General features: G+C 39.4%; 1 protein-coding gene across 7 annotated transcripts in view; it reads left to right on the top strand.

Moving 5' to 3' along the window:
• DMD (dystrophin) overlaps positions 1–17,839 on the top strand; it is a 2,476,968-nt gene that overhangs the window by 2,434,339 nt on the left and 24,790 nt on the right. For all 7 annotated transcript variants that reach the window (XM_059910880.1, XM_059910875.1, XM_059910877.1 and 4 more), the window contains 2 exons: positions 7,575–7,818; positions 8,689–8,812. In XM_059910880.1, the coding sequence (XP_059766863.1) occupies positions 7,575–7,818; positions 8,689–8,812 (368 nt within the window). The remainder of the gene's footprint in view (positions 1–7,574; positions 7,819–8,688; positions 8,813–17,839) is intronic.

Below are 17,839 nucleotides of genomic sequence, written 5' to 3'. Positions count from 1 at the left end.
TATTCAGTAGGAAAGGGGTTGGAAATTAAGAGCTCTACATGCATTACGAGGGGACAATGTTAAGAGAAGAGGATTAGAAATAAGAGCCTGGGGGTTCCTGCCATTTTTACAGTTTTGCTTAAGGCAGACCTAAAATGTGCATATTTTTACTTCCCACCCTGTGAGCGGCTCCATAATTAACACTGGTAGTGCCAAGGCATATTAATGTCTCTTTCCATCTAGTTTAGGGGTATTTTTGACTTTGTGTTTGATAAAATTTTACAGTATAGCTTTAAATATTTTAATTATAATTGAAAAAGGCTCTGTGCAATTTCCAGTTTTTAAAATACCTCACGCCTGCGAAATTTGTCTTTCCCTTTTTTTTTTAGAAACTGCTAATTTGCTAGATTTATAGTTGCTGTAATAGTTCTGTGTGATTTACTACATTTGCCTGAATCCAGATTGGTGGATATGATTTAGCTGCTTTTAACACTGTATGAGGGTAAAGCTAGATTTCTCTTGGCCTAATCTTTTTAGATGCAGAGCTTTGTAGTTGTTCCCACTTTATGAAATGGATCCTGTGTGTGCTCATGCTTTGATATACAGTTTAATGTATAAGACTTGTTAAGACAGTGACCACTGGAAAGTGATCTTCAAACAGTTACATAATTACACACGGTACGGAAGTTCCATTTAAAGAGTACATGACCTACATTGAAAACACTTGGTTGACATGAGTAAATTAATAGAAATTACACAAAGATTGTTGTAATGTTCTTTATTATAACTAGCATGTAGCTTGTTATGATTGCTAGAGGGACCAGGTGCTTTCATGTTTTCAGCAGGTAGAGATAAAGCCAATTTGATTTCTCTCTCTCTTTTTTTCTTTTTTGATTTGTTTCTTATATCCATTAGCTAGTTAGGAAAAAATTTTTAATGTAAATTTGTATCTGGACAACCACATTTATACACATGATGACATAAAATTAATCAGATACAGCTACATAGTTGTAGAATGGAGGGATTTTTTTAAGCTCTATGGAGAATAAGAAATTAATAATGGATGGGAGACTTTTTTTTTTTTTTTTTTTAGTAAGACTGGCTGCAGGAAGAAATTGTGGTGACAGAAACCATGTGAAGTGGATTTGAATTAGTGTTCTTTAGGGAGCTACCAGAGAAATATAATTTACAAGATAATCAAGAACCTAAACAGATTCTCTGTGGAGTCATTGTCTGATCCCTGACATATATTCATCTATATTGAAATGACTCCACAAATACCATGTAACAATTAGAGAATCAATAGGGGTAAAATGTACATGTATAACTTCAAGAAAAGCAAAATATGTATCGGTAACAAACAATATAAATTGACAGGCAACTGTTAAAATGAGCAGATTGTGTACTTGTGGTTAAGGTTTAAAATGACTCACCTTGGAACAGTGGTATCTCACTGATCTTTTATGGGAATGATATCCCCTATGTGCTTTATAAATACTGCATCCAAAAAAATCCAGCATTATGATGTACTTTAAAAGGTACTGGGCATAGAAGTTTTTAAATTTAAGAAAATGACTTAGTTCATAAGGGCTAACTGGCTTCATTTCCCAACCCCTAACACTGCTCTGTGACCATGACATTTATTAGGAAATGTTTAGTAAAAGTTATCTCTAATTCAACTCTTTTTTTGTTTAAAGCTTTTTTTAAAATTAATTTTATTTTATTTATTTTTGGCTGTGTTGGGTCTTTGTTGCTGTGCACGGGCTTTCTCTAGTTGCAGCGAGCGGGGGCTACTCTTCGTTGCGGCGCACAGGCTTCTTATTGCAATGGCTTCTCTTGTTGCGGAGCACGGGCTCTAGGTGCACGGGCTTCAGTAGTTGTGGCACATGGGCTTCAGTAGTTGTGGCTGGGGGCTCTAGAGCGCAGGCTCAGTAGTTGTGGCGCACGGGCTTAGTTGCTTTGCGGCATGGGGGATATTTCCGGACCAGGGATCGAACCTGTGTCCCCTGCAATGGCAGGTGGATTCTTAACCACTGTGTCACCAGGGAAGCCCTAATTCAACTCTTTGAACATCAATTTTTCTTGGTAATCTTCATCAAAATTTATAAATACCTGTAAAAGAGAATTTAGACTCAAGTCAAAGAACTTTGTGTTTTACTTGGTTTCTGGCCAAGATACCTCCTTTTGAGCTATTTTGGGCGCTATTTCTGGCTTTTCGAACCTTTGGCATGACAGCTTGTCCTGCCTCAGAGCTTCAGGAGAAAAAACTATTCCCTCAAAATAAGTTTGTTATTGAGCTCAATAGAAGTTTTATGTATGCCACATATTTGTTTAGGGGAAGTCACTTGTTTGGTTCACTGAACCCTGTTCTGGTTAATTTAGATTTGAACGAGTACTGTGGGAACCTTGACTGTACATTTACAAAATCAACATGTCCTGGTAGGTTTCTGATTAAGATAATGTTAGCTTTTGCTTTAAGGCATCTTCTTCTCCTACCATTTGTGCAGTGGTAGGTAATATATGGAGTGAAAAAAATTAAAAAGCCATAGCTGGGCTTGAAAACAAGATGAACATTTCTGTGGACCAGAAATGGGGAGTTGCGGGGAGGGGGAGTGCAGGACGTGGTGAGCAGTGTGTGGGGCTCACACGCTGGTCAGTGGACTTTCAAACTCCTGTTGGAATAACAGGAATTAAAATTCTCCTCACCAGGTCAGGGCTCAGAGCCAGATCTGAAATCAGGGTCCTGCCAAAACACACCTGGAGAGAGACAGACACATACTCACTTATATTTCAAAGGAAGATGAAAGAGAGAACAATTTGGACTGCAGCAGGGGACTACAGCTTACATGTAGCCATGGACCTAATGCATAGAACCTAGGGAAGAAGTGAGAAGTATGGTTGAGAAGGGGAGCATTACGGCCTTGAAGCCAGGACCTGAACCATGCTGCCTGGTGATGAAATGAGCAATAACTGCATTCATATCACTCAATGTAGGATCTTCAAACTACCAATATAAGACCTAGCCCTAGACTAGAGGCCCTGAGACCCTGCTGCCTGAGTGGAAGCAGCCATAAAACCACATGACAGAGAACAGTCAGTTCAGAAGGAGAGAGAAATAGAATGGAAAACACTCAAACACGAAATATAGCAGAAAACACACCCTATCCCTTTCAAAATGTCTCCAAACCAAAATCCAAAACACACGCAGACTTGAGATAGCCCCTGCAAACTGACCATCAAATGATGAATTAAGCCTAGATGAAAATAAAATGATAAAACAGTACAACAAAGATTGTAAGTACATTTAAGATGCTCAAAGACATAAGTAAGGAAATACCATTTATTAAAATAACAAATTAAGAAACAGAAATTGATGAAGAACAGATGGATCTGAAAAAGACATCTTTGGAAATTAAAAACTATCATCATTGAAGCTACTGATCTCAATAGACAGGGTAAATTCTAGGCTGGACCCAGTCAGAGAGGATAAGGAATTGAAAAGATGATTCTGAGGACTTTACTATACACAGCACTAAGAAAAACAGATAAATATAAACAAGCAATTAAAGAAAGGTGGGGAATTGACCACAAGACTCTAAAATATACCTAGTACAAGTTTCAGAAGAGGGAATGGAGGAAACGGCAGAGAAGCAATATTTGAAGCAATAAGAGCCTAGAATCTTCCAAAACTGAAGAATGATGTGGGTCTTTAAGGAAATGGTCTCTCGAGAGAAATTTCAAACATCTGGGAAGGCAAGAAAGGCCTATGTAGAGCAATTGGTATTCTTTACAGCTCAGCTTTGGGAAGCCCTGGCTGATTCAAATGAGCTTTTTCTGTTTTTCAGTGGAAAGCATAAAAAACAGAAGTGCAGTGTCTTGTATGTATTAAACCATGGTTTCTGAACAAGGGCACTTATAAATAACTCAGTAAAGGAGAGCTCTGTGGAAAACTAGACCCAGAGAAAGACGTCTCTGGAAAAGGTGGTCTCCTGTCAGTAACTTTGTGAAAAGTAAGTGGGAGGATAGTAATCGTTTGTTGTACTGTCCTGAAGTCCATGTCTAAAAACAATGTTTTCAAAAAGAACATCGTGGATGACCCACTCTGGTAGAAAGAAAAGTCTTGAATAGGATTCTACATAAAAAGGTGTTATCAACTGGGACATTTCAATGAAGGTGGATTTCTTTTAGCGAACACTTCAAGGGAAAAAAATAGAAGATAATTCCTATCAAATGAAACCTTGTGAACATTGGATGCTGCTTCAGGTTCACGGAAATATTTCGATGATTGTCAGTTAAGCAGCCAGAAATTGGATTTAATTAATGTGAACAACTACTTATGGTGGTTCACACCCAGAGGGCCTATGTGTAGAATCTGGCTGAGGGTAAACTTATTTTGATGAATTTCTTCTTATTACTGCTTTGTCAAAGCAGATGGCTATGAAACAAACTGCACATATAACTCTCCTTGAAGATTGATAGCAGATAGGATTTCAGTCAATACAGATAGGATACTATATTCCTGTAAATGAAAAAGATCATAGATTGATTTTCCTGTACGACTTTAAACAAATTCCTAGAAAACTTGTAACGTTAGGTACAGGGTAGAGCTTTAAAGAAAAACAAACCAAAAAAAAAAAAAAAAATAGATTGGATTGAAATAAAATCATCTTCGGTGCAGAGATCCAGCATTTTGAAACTAGGCATTTCGGAAGACGTGCCATCCCCTGAGGGACGGTGGGAAAACTCTTCTTGCCTGCTCACCACTTGCCTCTCACGTCTTTTCTCATAGATAGACATCTCCCACATTTGTGGGTAGGACATTCTCTAACCCAATGAAATACATCTGTGAACCGCAGAAATATGTCATCTTATTTTGGTATTCTTTGTAACTGGAAGAAAGATATCAAGAGTTCTGCTCATTTGCTGGGTATCAAATAACAGGTGTCCTCCGTTGGAATTGTATTCTCAGCAATTCTAAAGCAAGAAGGAAATCTATACCCCTATGTGTATTTATTAAAAAACATAAAAATAAGAAAAATGATTTAAGCATTCAACCTAAAAGCTAGAGGAAAAACACAGGAAGTTACAGAACATTGTTTTGTTTTTGTTTTTGTCTTTTTTAATTCAATAATTTAATTTTGGCTGTCTTGGGTCTTCATTGCTGCGCATGGGCTTTCTCTAGTTGCGGCAAGCAGGGGCTACTCTTCGTTGCAGCGTGCAGGCTTCTCATTGCGGTGGCTTCTCGTTGCAGAGCACAGGCTCTAGGGACGCAGGCTTCAGTAGTCGTGGCACGTGGGCTCAGTAGTTGTGGCGCATGGGCTTAGTTGCTCCACGGCATGGGGGATCTTCCCGGACCAGGGCTCGAACCCGTGTCCCCTGCATTGGTAGGCAGACTCCTAACCACTGCACCACCAGGGAAGTCCCAGAACATTGTTAATGGACATAAAAGGAGACTAGAATAACTGAAGAGCTTCACCATATTCCTGGATATGAAGACTCAATAACACGAAGTCAGTTCGTCCCATTTTAATCTATACAGTCAATGTAATTCAAACCCGGAATTTCAACAAGGGTTTTCCTGAAATATGAAATCTTGACACTAAAATCATAGGGATGATCAGAGAGGTCTGAAGAGCCAAGAAAATTTTTAAGACAAAACAAAGTGGGAGTGAGATGGCCTACCAGACAACAATGTATTTAAAGCCATAGTGCGGAATCGCACAGGGACATACGGATAAACCAACAGCAGAGAATAGAGGGCTCAGAAGCACACTTGTTTATTTATGGATGCTTGATATATTATATAAATGCCATAGAAATCAGTGGACAAAAGGTGGACTATACAATGAATGGGGCTGGCTTAATAAGTTATCTATGTGGGGATAGTAAAATTAGATTTTATGTTCACACCAAACATAAAAGATTCTGGGTAAAGTCCTAACTGTGAAAAACAAAATTTTAAACTTTAAAATGTAGGTGTAAGGAAGATTTTCTTAAAACATCAAAAGTAGAAAACATGGAGGAGTGTTTTGAAATTAAAAATTGTTGTACAATAAGATGCCAAGAATAAAGTTAAAGATCAGCTATGCTAAGATATGTGTAGGAGATAATATCTGCTGTGCATATTAACTGGCAAAGGAAAAGCATCTCGAACATATCCAGAATGTGAATAAGAAAAAGACAACCCAGTAGGGAAATGGGTAAGGAAACATGAAAAGCCAACTAACATAAAAGAAGTTCAGCCTCGGGGAATTCCCTGACGGTCTAGTGGTTAGGGCTCTGCGCTTTCACTGCCAAGGGCACGGGTTCGATCCCTGGTCAGGGAACTAAGATCCCACAAGCCACGTGGTATGGCCAAAACAGACTAAGTTCAGCCTCACCAGTAGTCAGAGATGTGCTCATTAAAATATACCCATCAACCGAAACTTAAATGTTTGGTAACAAGTACTTGATGAAGATGTGACCAAATGGAAAATCTCACTCACTACTGGTGGGAGAGTAAATTGGTATAAAAACTCTTAGGAGAGCAGTTTGGTGATCTGTAGCAATGTTAAAGATGTTGCTAGAACCCAACAATTTTACATCTACATATATTCTGTAAAGAATCTCTTAAACAGGTATCCAAGGAGACAGGTAGACAGAAGTTCATTGCGTCACTGTTTGTAATAGTGACAAGTTGGAAACAACCTAAATGTTCATTGAGAGGAGAATGCTGTTGGCATATTCAAGCAGCAGAGTAAACCTTACAGCCGTTAAAATCATGAACTATTATGTATCAACATGGATAAATCTCCAAAATGGTGTTGAAGGCAAAAAGCAACTCTTAGAATGGTATGTACGTGCTTAAACAAAGTTCTTAAACATAAAGTTTAAGAACATGCAAAATAATGCTATTAGATTGAATCACGTGAAATGGCCATTTATGTAGGGTAAAAAAAGCCGAATATCAGCAAGCTAGTATTTGTGGATGCATTCGTGGTAATGATGGACGTGGAACTCAGGATGGCATTATCTCCTTGGGGGCACTGGTGAGCGGGGGACTGATATCATAGTAAGGAGAATCTGTGGGGAAGCTTCAGCTGTAACTGTCATATTTTATTTCTTCAAAGAAATTTGAAGAAAATATGGCAAATGTTAAATTTATTAAAGCGCTGTGGTGGGTACATGGGTACACTCTTACTATTATGTTCTTACACATTGCTGTTGAAAATATTTGATGATTTTTTTAAGCAAACCAAAGTGTTGATAGAGGTATAAGAATTATAATCTCATGACAGTATAAGGAAATATTTAGAAAATGATTAACTCCTTTGCTGCTTAATTATGTAAACATAGTAGTCACAAGGCTTTGAGTATAGAAGATTGAAAAGCATCTCCCCTCACATATTCCGGGCAGACGCTTCAAATTTTATTTTGTTTTTTTAGCATCGCTAAAATCGTCGTCATAAAAACCATTCATTAAGTGCCTCCCTTTTGCTTGCTATTGTGTTTGGTGGTGGTCAGATGTATCTCTCTGCCATTTTATAAGAAATCTGGTGATGATATTCAATTTTCTTGTTTTTTTTTTTCTTTTCCACTTCTTTGATGCCAAACAGGAATCTGCAAGCAGAATATGATCGTCTCAAGCAGCAGCATGAACATAAAGGCCTATCCCCACTGCCGTCCCCTCCTGAAATGATGCCCACCTCTCCCCAGAGTCCCCGGGATGCTGAGCTCATTGCTGAGGCCAAGCTACTGCGTCAACACAAAGGCCGCCTGGAAGCCAGGATGCAAATCCTGGAAGACCACAATAAACAGCTGGAGTCCCAGTTACATAGGCTAAGGCAGCTGCTGGAGCAAGTGAGACCCACCTCTCTCTAACATGGGATATTTACAAAAAATCATTTTCCCCTCTTCAAACTAACAACTAGAACTCCGAGTCCTTTTCAGAGCTGTAACAAGCATCGATTTGTTAATTACTTAGTATGTGCCTAGCAAAGTGCTAGATATCAAGGGATATAAGAAGAGGAGGAAAAACTAGCATGTCATTTTATAGTTGTTCCAGATTGTTTCCTGCAAAAATGTCTTTTATTTGACTGATTTAAAATTCACCTTGGGGAAAAAAAATACCGAAAGGTTTCCACTAGTTATCTCAAAGTGAAAATTTTACCTCTTGAAATATGGAACTCTTTTTTTTCAATTAGTCTTATTTTCTGGTATGCCTTTGGGTTTTTTTCTTTTGATAATCCCTAAAACATAATTGTTTTGAGTCTCCATTGAAAATGTAGCAGGATATTGCATTGTGGGAGGCCCTGCCTGCACACAGTCTTGGCTTTCTGGCAATTTTAAATTTTGAGATATGTTCTCTCCATCTTGTTCCTTAATACTTCACAAAAATAAGAATTCTCCACTACATTTTTGTGGTCTCATATGATTTCACCATTCTCACATGACCTTCTAAATCTTTCAGTTATTTAGGCTAATGATTTTCTATATCTTATTCCACAGTAGCTGTAATGTTTTTCAAACTTAGAAGGGGGTACAATTCAGGTACACAGACAGTATCCATGGATCTCATAGCAACAGTGCAATTTCCCAAATTTAACCATCTTTGGGAGGTTTCTAAGTAGGAAAAGTCGTAATTTCTGAGTCTTGAGCGTCTGTAATAGGTATATATTTGTTTGAGTGTTTATTATGAAAAATAATTCTCTTTTCTTTTGGATGCCTCAGCCCCAGGCAGAGGCCAAGGTGAATGGTACAACGGTGTCCTCTCCTTCTACGTCTCTTCAGAGGTCAGACAGCAGCCAGCCTATGCTGCTCCGGGTGGTTGGCAGTCAAACTTCAGAATCCATGGGTAAGTGTCTGTCTGTCTTAGCTACTCCTGGATTTTGTTCTCTCGTAAGGTCTGGAAATGGTGAACTGTTTGCTCAGAGGTTTAAATCATCCGCTAAATTATCTAATATCGGTTCTGGACAAGGGATTGTCATAAATGCCTTTGGGGTATGAAGATGAAAGACATAGTCCTAGCCCGCAAAGGACTGGCTATTCAGTTAGTCAGAACAAGGCAACGTGGTATTAAAGTTTCATTCATTTCGGAGATCAGAGAAGGCTTTTCGACGAATTGATATTTGTGAAGAGTTTTGAAGGCTGGAGTAGGAACTGAGCATATGTTGAAGAAGGTATAGCATAACTGAAGATGTAGAGATGAGGGCCTTGGGCCAAGGGCAGGAAGGAGCCAATGGTCCAGTTAGATAGATAGGGTCCAAGCAGGAGGTGGGGTGGGGGAGGAAGTAAGGCTGCAGAGGAAGGTTGGAGTCACATTATAGTGACATGAATATTGGGCAGAGGTGTGTGGTCAGTGTCAGGGAGCCACTGAAAATCACTTAGCAGGTGGGAAATAGCTAAAAAGATGTACTCCGGCAGTTTTATCTGCCCCAAAGTAAAACTTTTATAGGAGGCAATCACAAAGGCCAAGTTATGGGACTTATTTGAAAATAGAGTACCCAAGGCCAGGGGACTGACTGGAAAAATATAAGGAAAGGAAATGAGGGGAGAGGATTTGGTTGGAAGAAGATGATAGTGATCCTTTTGAATGTGGAAATATACTGTGTTTGTTTTAGGAGGTGGTAAAAGGACAGTTTGGAGAGATTTGAGAGTGAACTCCACAGAATTGATAGCTGAAAGGGGTGAGATGAGAAATATATAACACAGGTGCTTGGATACAGCGCCTCGGGGAAGACCTCCATTTGGGTGATGGGGTAGTGAAGGAGTGGGGAGTAGTGTTGGAAAGGTTACTGAATAGGGATTACTGAATAATATCCTCCATTCAAAAGGAACAGCAAGACCAGAAAACGAAGCAGGCAACTCCATAAAGTACAAATATGAAGTTTACTATGGGTAGCTTACGTACAGGGTAGGATCAGGTGGACGGTGAAACATCCATGCTGAAACAAACATTTGCAGCTGCACTCCCTGCCGCCGAAAGGGGTACAGGGGGACTTAAAGGGGCCAAAGCATGTATGCACGGATGGAAACTGGGGCTTTTTCCTCCCTTCTGGGAGGGGGTGGTGGTGGTGGTCTCATGACCATTAACCATCTGTGTCAGCAAAAGGCATTCTTCCAGTTTTCGCATCAGAGGAAGGCAAGGGTAAAAGGCTGAGAGGGAACTTGTCTGGCTTGGGCACATTCCTAGTGAGTAGGCTGAAGCTCAGTCACACAGAAAGGGGAGGGAGGAGGCCTGTGTGCCCAAGATGGAGCTGACAAAATGGAGTCAGTGTGGTTCAGCCACACAGGCAGGCATAGGTTTAAGGAAGAAGATGAGTGCAACAGGTCAAAACGCTGAAAAGGGCTCAATCGAAATGAAAATAAATTACAGCTCAGTGGATCGCTGTAAGGGCATTAGCTGAAAATGCTTCCTCAGAAGTGGCTAAGAGAAGGGAAGTTGGAGATGTCTGTCTTTTCAGTGAAACAAACGGTCAGGTAATCTTGTAATCTTGAAAATGAGTGTGGCCTGAGGAAAGTAAAGACCCTTTTGGAACATTATCAAGTAACACTGAGGGCGGAGATAAAAAAGTTTGTAGACGAAATGGTCAGCCGGGTCTGGTGGTGTTCTTCAGTAGTCTTCTCGGCCTAGGACGGGGTTCCAAGAAAACTGGAGTTAATGAGGCAAATAAAAGGTCAAAACAAGTAAAGCATTTTGCAGGGGCAATGAATCCATTGTTAAAAGGACCATGACAGGTGGTTGCCAGCCATCTGCTTACTGGTTTTTCTGGTTGTGCTAGGCTAGACAATAGGGGGTTTTATGAAGGCCACAAATACTTGCTCTATCCCCTTCCTCTCTCCAACATCTTTATTGGAGTATAATTGCTTTACAATGGTGTGTCAGTTTCTGCTTTCTAACAAAGTGAATCAGTTATACATATACATATGTTCCCATATCTCTTCCCTCTTGCATCTCCCACCCTCCCTATCCCACCCCTCTAGGTGGTCACAAAGCACAGAGCTGATCTCCCTGTGCTATGCGGCTGCTTCCCACTAGCTAGCTATTTTACATTTGGTAGTGTGTATATGTCCATGCCACTCTCTCACTTTGTCCCAGCTTACCCTTCCCCCTCCCCATATCCTCAAGTCCATTCTCTAGTAGGTCTGTGTCTTTATTCCCATCTTGCCCCTAGGTTCTTCATGACCTTTTTTTTTCTTAGATTCCATATGTATGTGTTAGCATACGGTATTTGTTTTTCTCTTTCTGACTGACTTCACGCTGTATGACAGACTCTAGGTCCATCCACCTCACTACAAATAACTCCATTTCGTTTCTTTTTATGGCTGAGTAATATTCCATTGTATATATGTGCCACATCTTCTTTATCCATTCATCTGTCGATGGACACTTAGGTTGCTTCCATGTCCTGGCTATTGTAAACAGAGCTGCAATGAACATTGTGGTACATGACTCTTTTTGAATTATGGTTTTCTCAGGGTACATGCCCAGGAGTGGGATTGCTGGGTCATATATGGTAGTTCTCTTTTTAGTTTTTTAAGGAACCTCCATACTGTTCTGCATAGTGGCTGTATCAGTTTACCTTCCCACCAACAGCGCAAGAGGGTTCCCTTTTCTCCACACCCTCTCCAGCATTTGTTGTTTGTAGATTTTTTGATGATGGCCATTCTGACCGGTGTGAGATGATATCTCATTGTAGTTTTGATTCTCTAATGATGTTGAGCATTCGAGCATTCTTGTGTTTTCCTGGGTCCTCAACTGGGTTTACTTGACCCTCTTACCTCACAGAAAGGAAGAGACCTGTGACTCCTTGATTCACACTTAAAGCTCTGTTGCCTGGTACCATGGTGTGTTGAAGAATTCATTTTATACTTAGGATCTTCCGTGAGAGTAGAATATAGAGAGAGGTGAAGTGCCTAATCCAAATTGATGGGACAAAAAGGAAAGGTATGAGTGCATTTTATGGTGGCGGATTGGGGACCATGGTCAGGAAAATTCACAAGTTGGACATCGTGGAAAGTAAAAAACAAACACTTTCCAGTGACGCCTATGTCTAAGAGGTGGCCTCCCAGTGAGCCACTGCTGATTATACATGCAGATCATGGAGGGGCCAGGGTTGCTGAGAAAGGAGAAAGATTCCTCAAGATGTTGACGAAGGTGGATGAGGGCACTGAGATTAGAGAAATCAAAGCTTGTAGAAAAGCCAGGTTTCTTTTCTGAAGGAAGAGGAAATGTTTGGAGTTGTTTTCCCGGCTTTACCACACCTCAGTGATTTAGGGCATCAGATTCTCTTTCTCCACATGAGATCTGAGTCGAGCTAATGGCCTGTTGGGACTGTAAGTGACAGCGCAGCATATGACAAAATATTATATGCCTTTGTAAAGTCTATGAATTCCAAAAATAACTGAGTTCTAGTACCTCTGTTGTTAATGCCTACTGCAGGATTTTGCCTTTTTCTGAAGTAAGCAAAGCCTGTGAAACGAAGTCACATATTTTAGTGGTGAGATTCAGAGCCCTGGGTGCTTAGAAGCGTTAATTATTTAGGCCTGTCAACACTGGCAAAGAGGCAGCGTGCCTATGAAAGCACCCAAATTAAAGTCCACATCAGGCCGTGGAGCTGAGAGGATCGTGGCAGAACAGAAGTGCTTTCTCCAGTGGCCGAGTTAGTTAGGCTAAGAGATGACTTGCCAATGTAAAATGGATAGGCTCTGTTGTTAATAAGTTTGTTCTCTGGATGAAAAGACTGAGTTCAAAGGTGACTTTTTTTTTCACTGTAAAGAAGAAAAAAAAAAGACCATCATCTTGCAGGATGCACACAGGTGTTGAAATAAATGCAGTGTGTATCCTCATGCTTTGAAGCTCTGAGATGTGATATGGCTGGGATTTGCTGAACCATTTTCTGGTAGAGAGTTGCATTCTTTTAATATATAACCCCAAGACTTTTTAAAGAGAAATATGGGTGAAGTCATACTGGGTGATCTAATGAGTTGGAGTGTTTCCTCAAACCATGAAATACCACTCGTAAGTCTCTGGGTACCATGTGTGCGTTCTATACGTCTTTTAAAATGGGACGATGTCCTAATGAAGCTCACATTCTGTTAGAAATGAACAAAGTCTATCTATCTGTGTATCTTCCCAACAGCTTATCTCTGACTCTCTTAACTTCTTCTACCCAATCAATCATTCTTTTTTAAGAACCTTTTATATTTAACTTGTTCGTTTAAACAGTGTTTAAAGGTTCCTTAGCTTCTTATTTAGAACAATTTCAAACTTAGGGCAGAACTGCAGTTAATTCAATGTTTTGCCACATTTGCTTTATTTACAGTAACATCTATTTATTTATGTTTATCTATATGTTAACAAACATCTTTATATATCCTGCATTGATATTCATGTATATTTTATGTGCCTGTATAGTTTTAATGATTATGTTGCATACTTAGTAACACTTCAACATATATCTTCCAAGGTGAAAGATATTCTCTTACATAATCACACTCAGGAAATAAACACTGAAACAGTACTATTATCTAATTTAAATTGAAATATCCCCCATTCTGCCAATAATATTCTTTCTAGCTTTTTGGCTTTTTTCACTCAGGAGCCAATGAAAGGTCATGCTTTAGTCTAGAACACTTCCCTAGCCTCTTCAGATTTTTTCATGAGACTGACATTTCAGAAGAGGTCAGGCCAGTTGTTTTGTAAAATGTTTCTCACTTTGCATTGCCTGCTTGTTTACTCATGATTGGATTCAGGCTAAGTATTTATGCCACATGACTGCATAGGTGATGATGTGTCCCCTCAGTGCATCGCTTCAAGGCTTTTCTCAAGATTGTCAGCCTAGACCTCTCTCCTGAGTGAGTGAGTGAGTGAGTATTTTCTGGATAAAACCAAAAAAAAACAACAATCCAAAATTTGCGATCAACCTCCAGAATTTCTAAACTGTACAAAGGCAGTCATTTTCCACACTTTTTTCCCCTTTACCTACATCAAAGCATAATTGATATACAAAGAAATGTACACATCTTGATAAGTTTGGACATATGTATACCCCATGATACCATCATCACAGCCAAGGTACTAAACATATTCATTACCTCTAAAACCACCCCTTCCTTTACTTACCTTCCTTCTTGAGCCAAGCCCCACCAACACCTCTCCGGTCATCAAGGCAACACCTCTCCTAATTGGTTTCTCTGTCTTTAGGCTCTCTTTCCAAGCCATCTTCCACGTGTATCCAGTTATTCCCCTAACAAACAAACATTCAGATTGTATATTAACTATTCTTCTCCCTTTTTTATGGCTCCTGTTTGCCTCAAGTCCATACTCCTTAGCATGGTATTCAAATTCAAAGGTATTCTCACCTTCCTCTAGAGCCCAATTTTTCACTGTCTTCAAACATGATCCCCTGCCTCCATTTGCAGACCCCAGTGCTCCTGCAAACATATCATGCTGTTTCACTAATCCATGCTGTCAGCCATCTCTGACCCTGTGCTTAACCTGAAATGTACCATCCTTTTCACTCATTTTGTCTTTTTGGGGAACTTCATCATACATTATTATATCCTGTAATTAATTTATTCTGTTTTAGAGTTAGTTATTAGACTTTGTTTCTTCTCCCTAGAACTTAACCTCCTTAAAGGCAAGGACTAAGTCTTGCTCACTTTCTTCCCCATTTGATCACCTTTTATGCAACAGACATTCAGTAAAATGCTTGTTGAATGATTGGATTGATTGTTTTCAAAGCCAAGCACAATGTGTAACCTTGTGTACATATGGAACAGTGCACACACTTAGGAAATTTAGCCTGAGGTTCTGAATCAAGATGACAACATAAGAAGATCCTGAATTCCCCCCCCACTCACAGAAACAGGGAATCTACAACTACACCTGTAACAGTTCCCTCTCAAAGAAATTCAGGAACTACCTGAGTGACTCCTATACATTGGACAAACAGAAAAAAAGCCCCCATCAAAACGGGTAGGAGATGTAGAAAACAAACTTACGGTTACCAGGGGAGGAAATAATTGGGATTGACACATACACACTAAAATATAGATAACTAATAAGGACCTAGTGTATAGCACAGGGAACTCTACTCAATACTCTAAAATGACCTATCTGGGAAAAGAGTGGATACATGTATATCTATAACTGATTCACTTTGCTGTACACCTAACACAACATCGTAAATCAACTAGATGCCAATAAAAATTAATTTAAAAGAAAAGAAACAGGTAGGAGAGCCTGAGACACAGTCTTGCTGTAAACCCCATCCCTGGCATGGTGACACACAACCAGGAAAGAACTCTCAACTATTAGCTTCTCCCTGAGGAGTAAAGGTTTGGGCTCCACAAACACCTAACTAACTTTGAAGTCAGTGGGGCTTGCATCCGTGAGAGAGATCCACAAGGCTATGGAACTAAGAGGCAGTACTTACTTAAAGGGCTCACATGGACTCACCAAGGCTAACCCCACCTCCCCCCCCCCCCCCCCCCCCCCAGTGCACAGCGTAGAGGCAGCAGACTGGAATGCATCCAGTCTTTCCATGAAACAGTCCTCTTTGTTTATAACTCAAAAGCCTCAGCCTGAAGAGGCAGGCTTCTTATTCATTTAACACACATACAGGGGCTGACTTCAGTACTCTCTAGAGATCGTGCAGGCCGGCCAGTGCCATCTTCCCACTCTGCTGCCTCACTCCAGGTCATTGGTATCTCCCATAAAGGAGCTTGTGCACACACCTGGTGCTCTGGTGGCCAGCAGGGTTTATGTTCACAGGTTCAATGGAATGGTAGCATACCAAAAAAACAGTTTTTAAATAGCTATCAATCATCTCCCCAGAGCTCAGTGCAGAGGGGGCATACAGAAACTTACATCTCCCACTTTTTCCCTGAAAGAGGTCTATTTACATCCTTTAAAAGCTATTGCCAGGGCAGGGGTAAGCCTTCCAATCGTCTTGCATCTAAGTGCTGACTGAAATCCTCCCCATTGGAACACTGACAGGTCTGGGCACACCCTCAACTAACTACTAAGAGCCACTAAGAACAAAGAAGCCTCTGTGGACAATCACAAAAGTTTAAGAGATGGCAGAGGTAACTGTTATAGCCAACACATAGAAACCAACACAAAGCTCAAGGCAAATGAAAAAACAGAAATATATTCCAAAGAACAGAGCACGATGAAACCTCAAAAAAGACCTTAAAGAAACTGACATAAGTATTTTGCAAATAGAGAATTCAAAATAACAGCCCTAAAGATGCTCATCAAGGTCAGGAAAACAATGCATAAATAGAGAATTCCAAGGAAGAGAGAAATATAAGAAAAGTACCAAATAGAAATCACAAAGCTAAGGATACAATAACTGAACCAATAAATACAATAGAAGGGTTGAACAGCAGACTAGATGAATTGGAAGAAAGGATGAGCGAACCCAGAAACAGGGCAGTGGAATTCATCCATCATAGGATGAAAAAGAAAAATGAAAGAAACAAACTTATGGTTGCCAAAGGGGGAACAGTGAAGGGGGGGGAGATTATTAGTTTGGGATTAACAGATACACACTACTATATATAAAATAGATAACCAGCAAGGACTTACTTACTGTATAGCACAGGGAACTCAATATCTTGTAAATAACCTATCATGGAAGAGATGTAAAAAAATATATGTATAAATATATATATATATATATACACACATATATATGTGTGAATCACTTTGCTATACATCTGAAACACAACATAGTAAAATCAACAATATTTCAATAAAATTTTTTAAAAGAAGAATGATAGAGAAGATAGCTTAAGGAACTTATTGGACACCATCAAGCAGACAAATATTCCTAATATAGGGTCCTAGAAGGGAAAGAGAGAGGGAAAGCAGAAAACTTTTCTTAACCTGAGGGAGGAAACATACGTCTAGATCCAGGAAGCCTGGACAGTTCCCGCACATTATAATTAAACTGTCAAAAGTTAAAGACAATGAGAGAGAATCTTAAAAGCAGCAAGAGGAAAACAACTTGTTACATACAAGGGAATCCCCATAAATCCATCAGCAGATTTTTCAGGAGAAACTTTACAGGCCAGAAGGGAGTTTCATGATATATTCAAAGTACCAGAAGACTCTATCCAGCAAAGTTGTCCTTCAGAATTGAAGGAGAGATGATAGATAAAAAGAGTTTTCCAGACAAGCTGAAGGAATGCAGCACCACTAGACCAGCCTTACAAGAAATGTAAAACGGACTTCTTCTTTAAACTGAAACAAAACGGTGCTAGCTAATTAGTAACAGGAAAACATGAAAGTATGTGTCTCACAAGTAAAGGTAATAATTATATAATTAAATTCAAAATAATCAAATCATGTAACAGTGATGGGCTGATTACTTTTATGTTCAGTATGAAGGTTATAAAACAAAAGTAATAAAAATAACTATAACCAAAGTAATTTGTTGTTAATAGACAGATAAAAATATGTAAATTGTGGCATCAAAAACATAAAACAGGGAGGAGAGTAAAAATGTAGAGCTTTTAGAATGTGTTCGAACTTAGGTATTATCAACTTAAAATAGATTGTTATAAATATGTTTTATCTAAGCCTCATGGTAACCACAAAGCAAAAACCTACACACAAACAATAGAGAGAAAGAAATCTAAGCATTACACTACAGACAATCATCAAATCACAAAGGAAGAGAGCAAGAAGAAGAAAGGTACAGAGGAACTACAAAACAGCCAGCAAACAATTTTTTAACTGGCAGTAAGTACATACCTATCAAAAATTACTTTAAATTTAAGTGGACTAAATTTTCCAATCACAATATATGGAGTGGCTGAATGGATTAAAAAACAAGACCTACAGTCTCCCAAGGCAATAGAAATAAAA

The sequence above is a fragment of the Balaenoptera ricei genome, chromosome X, assembly GCF_028023285.1.
Source record: "Balaenoptera ricei isolate mBalRic1 chromosome X, mBalRic1.hap2, whole genome shotgun sequence".
Taxonomy (NCBI): Eukaryota; Metazoa; Chordata; class Mammalia; order Artiodactyla; family Balaenopteridae; genus Balaenoptera; species Balaenoptera ricei.
This window is presented reverse-complemented; position numbering and strand designations above follow the sequence as displayed.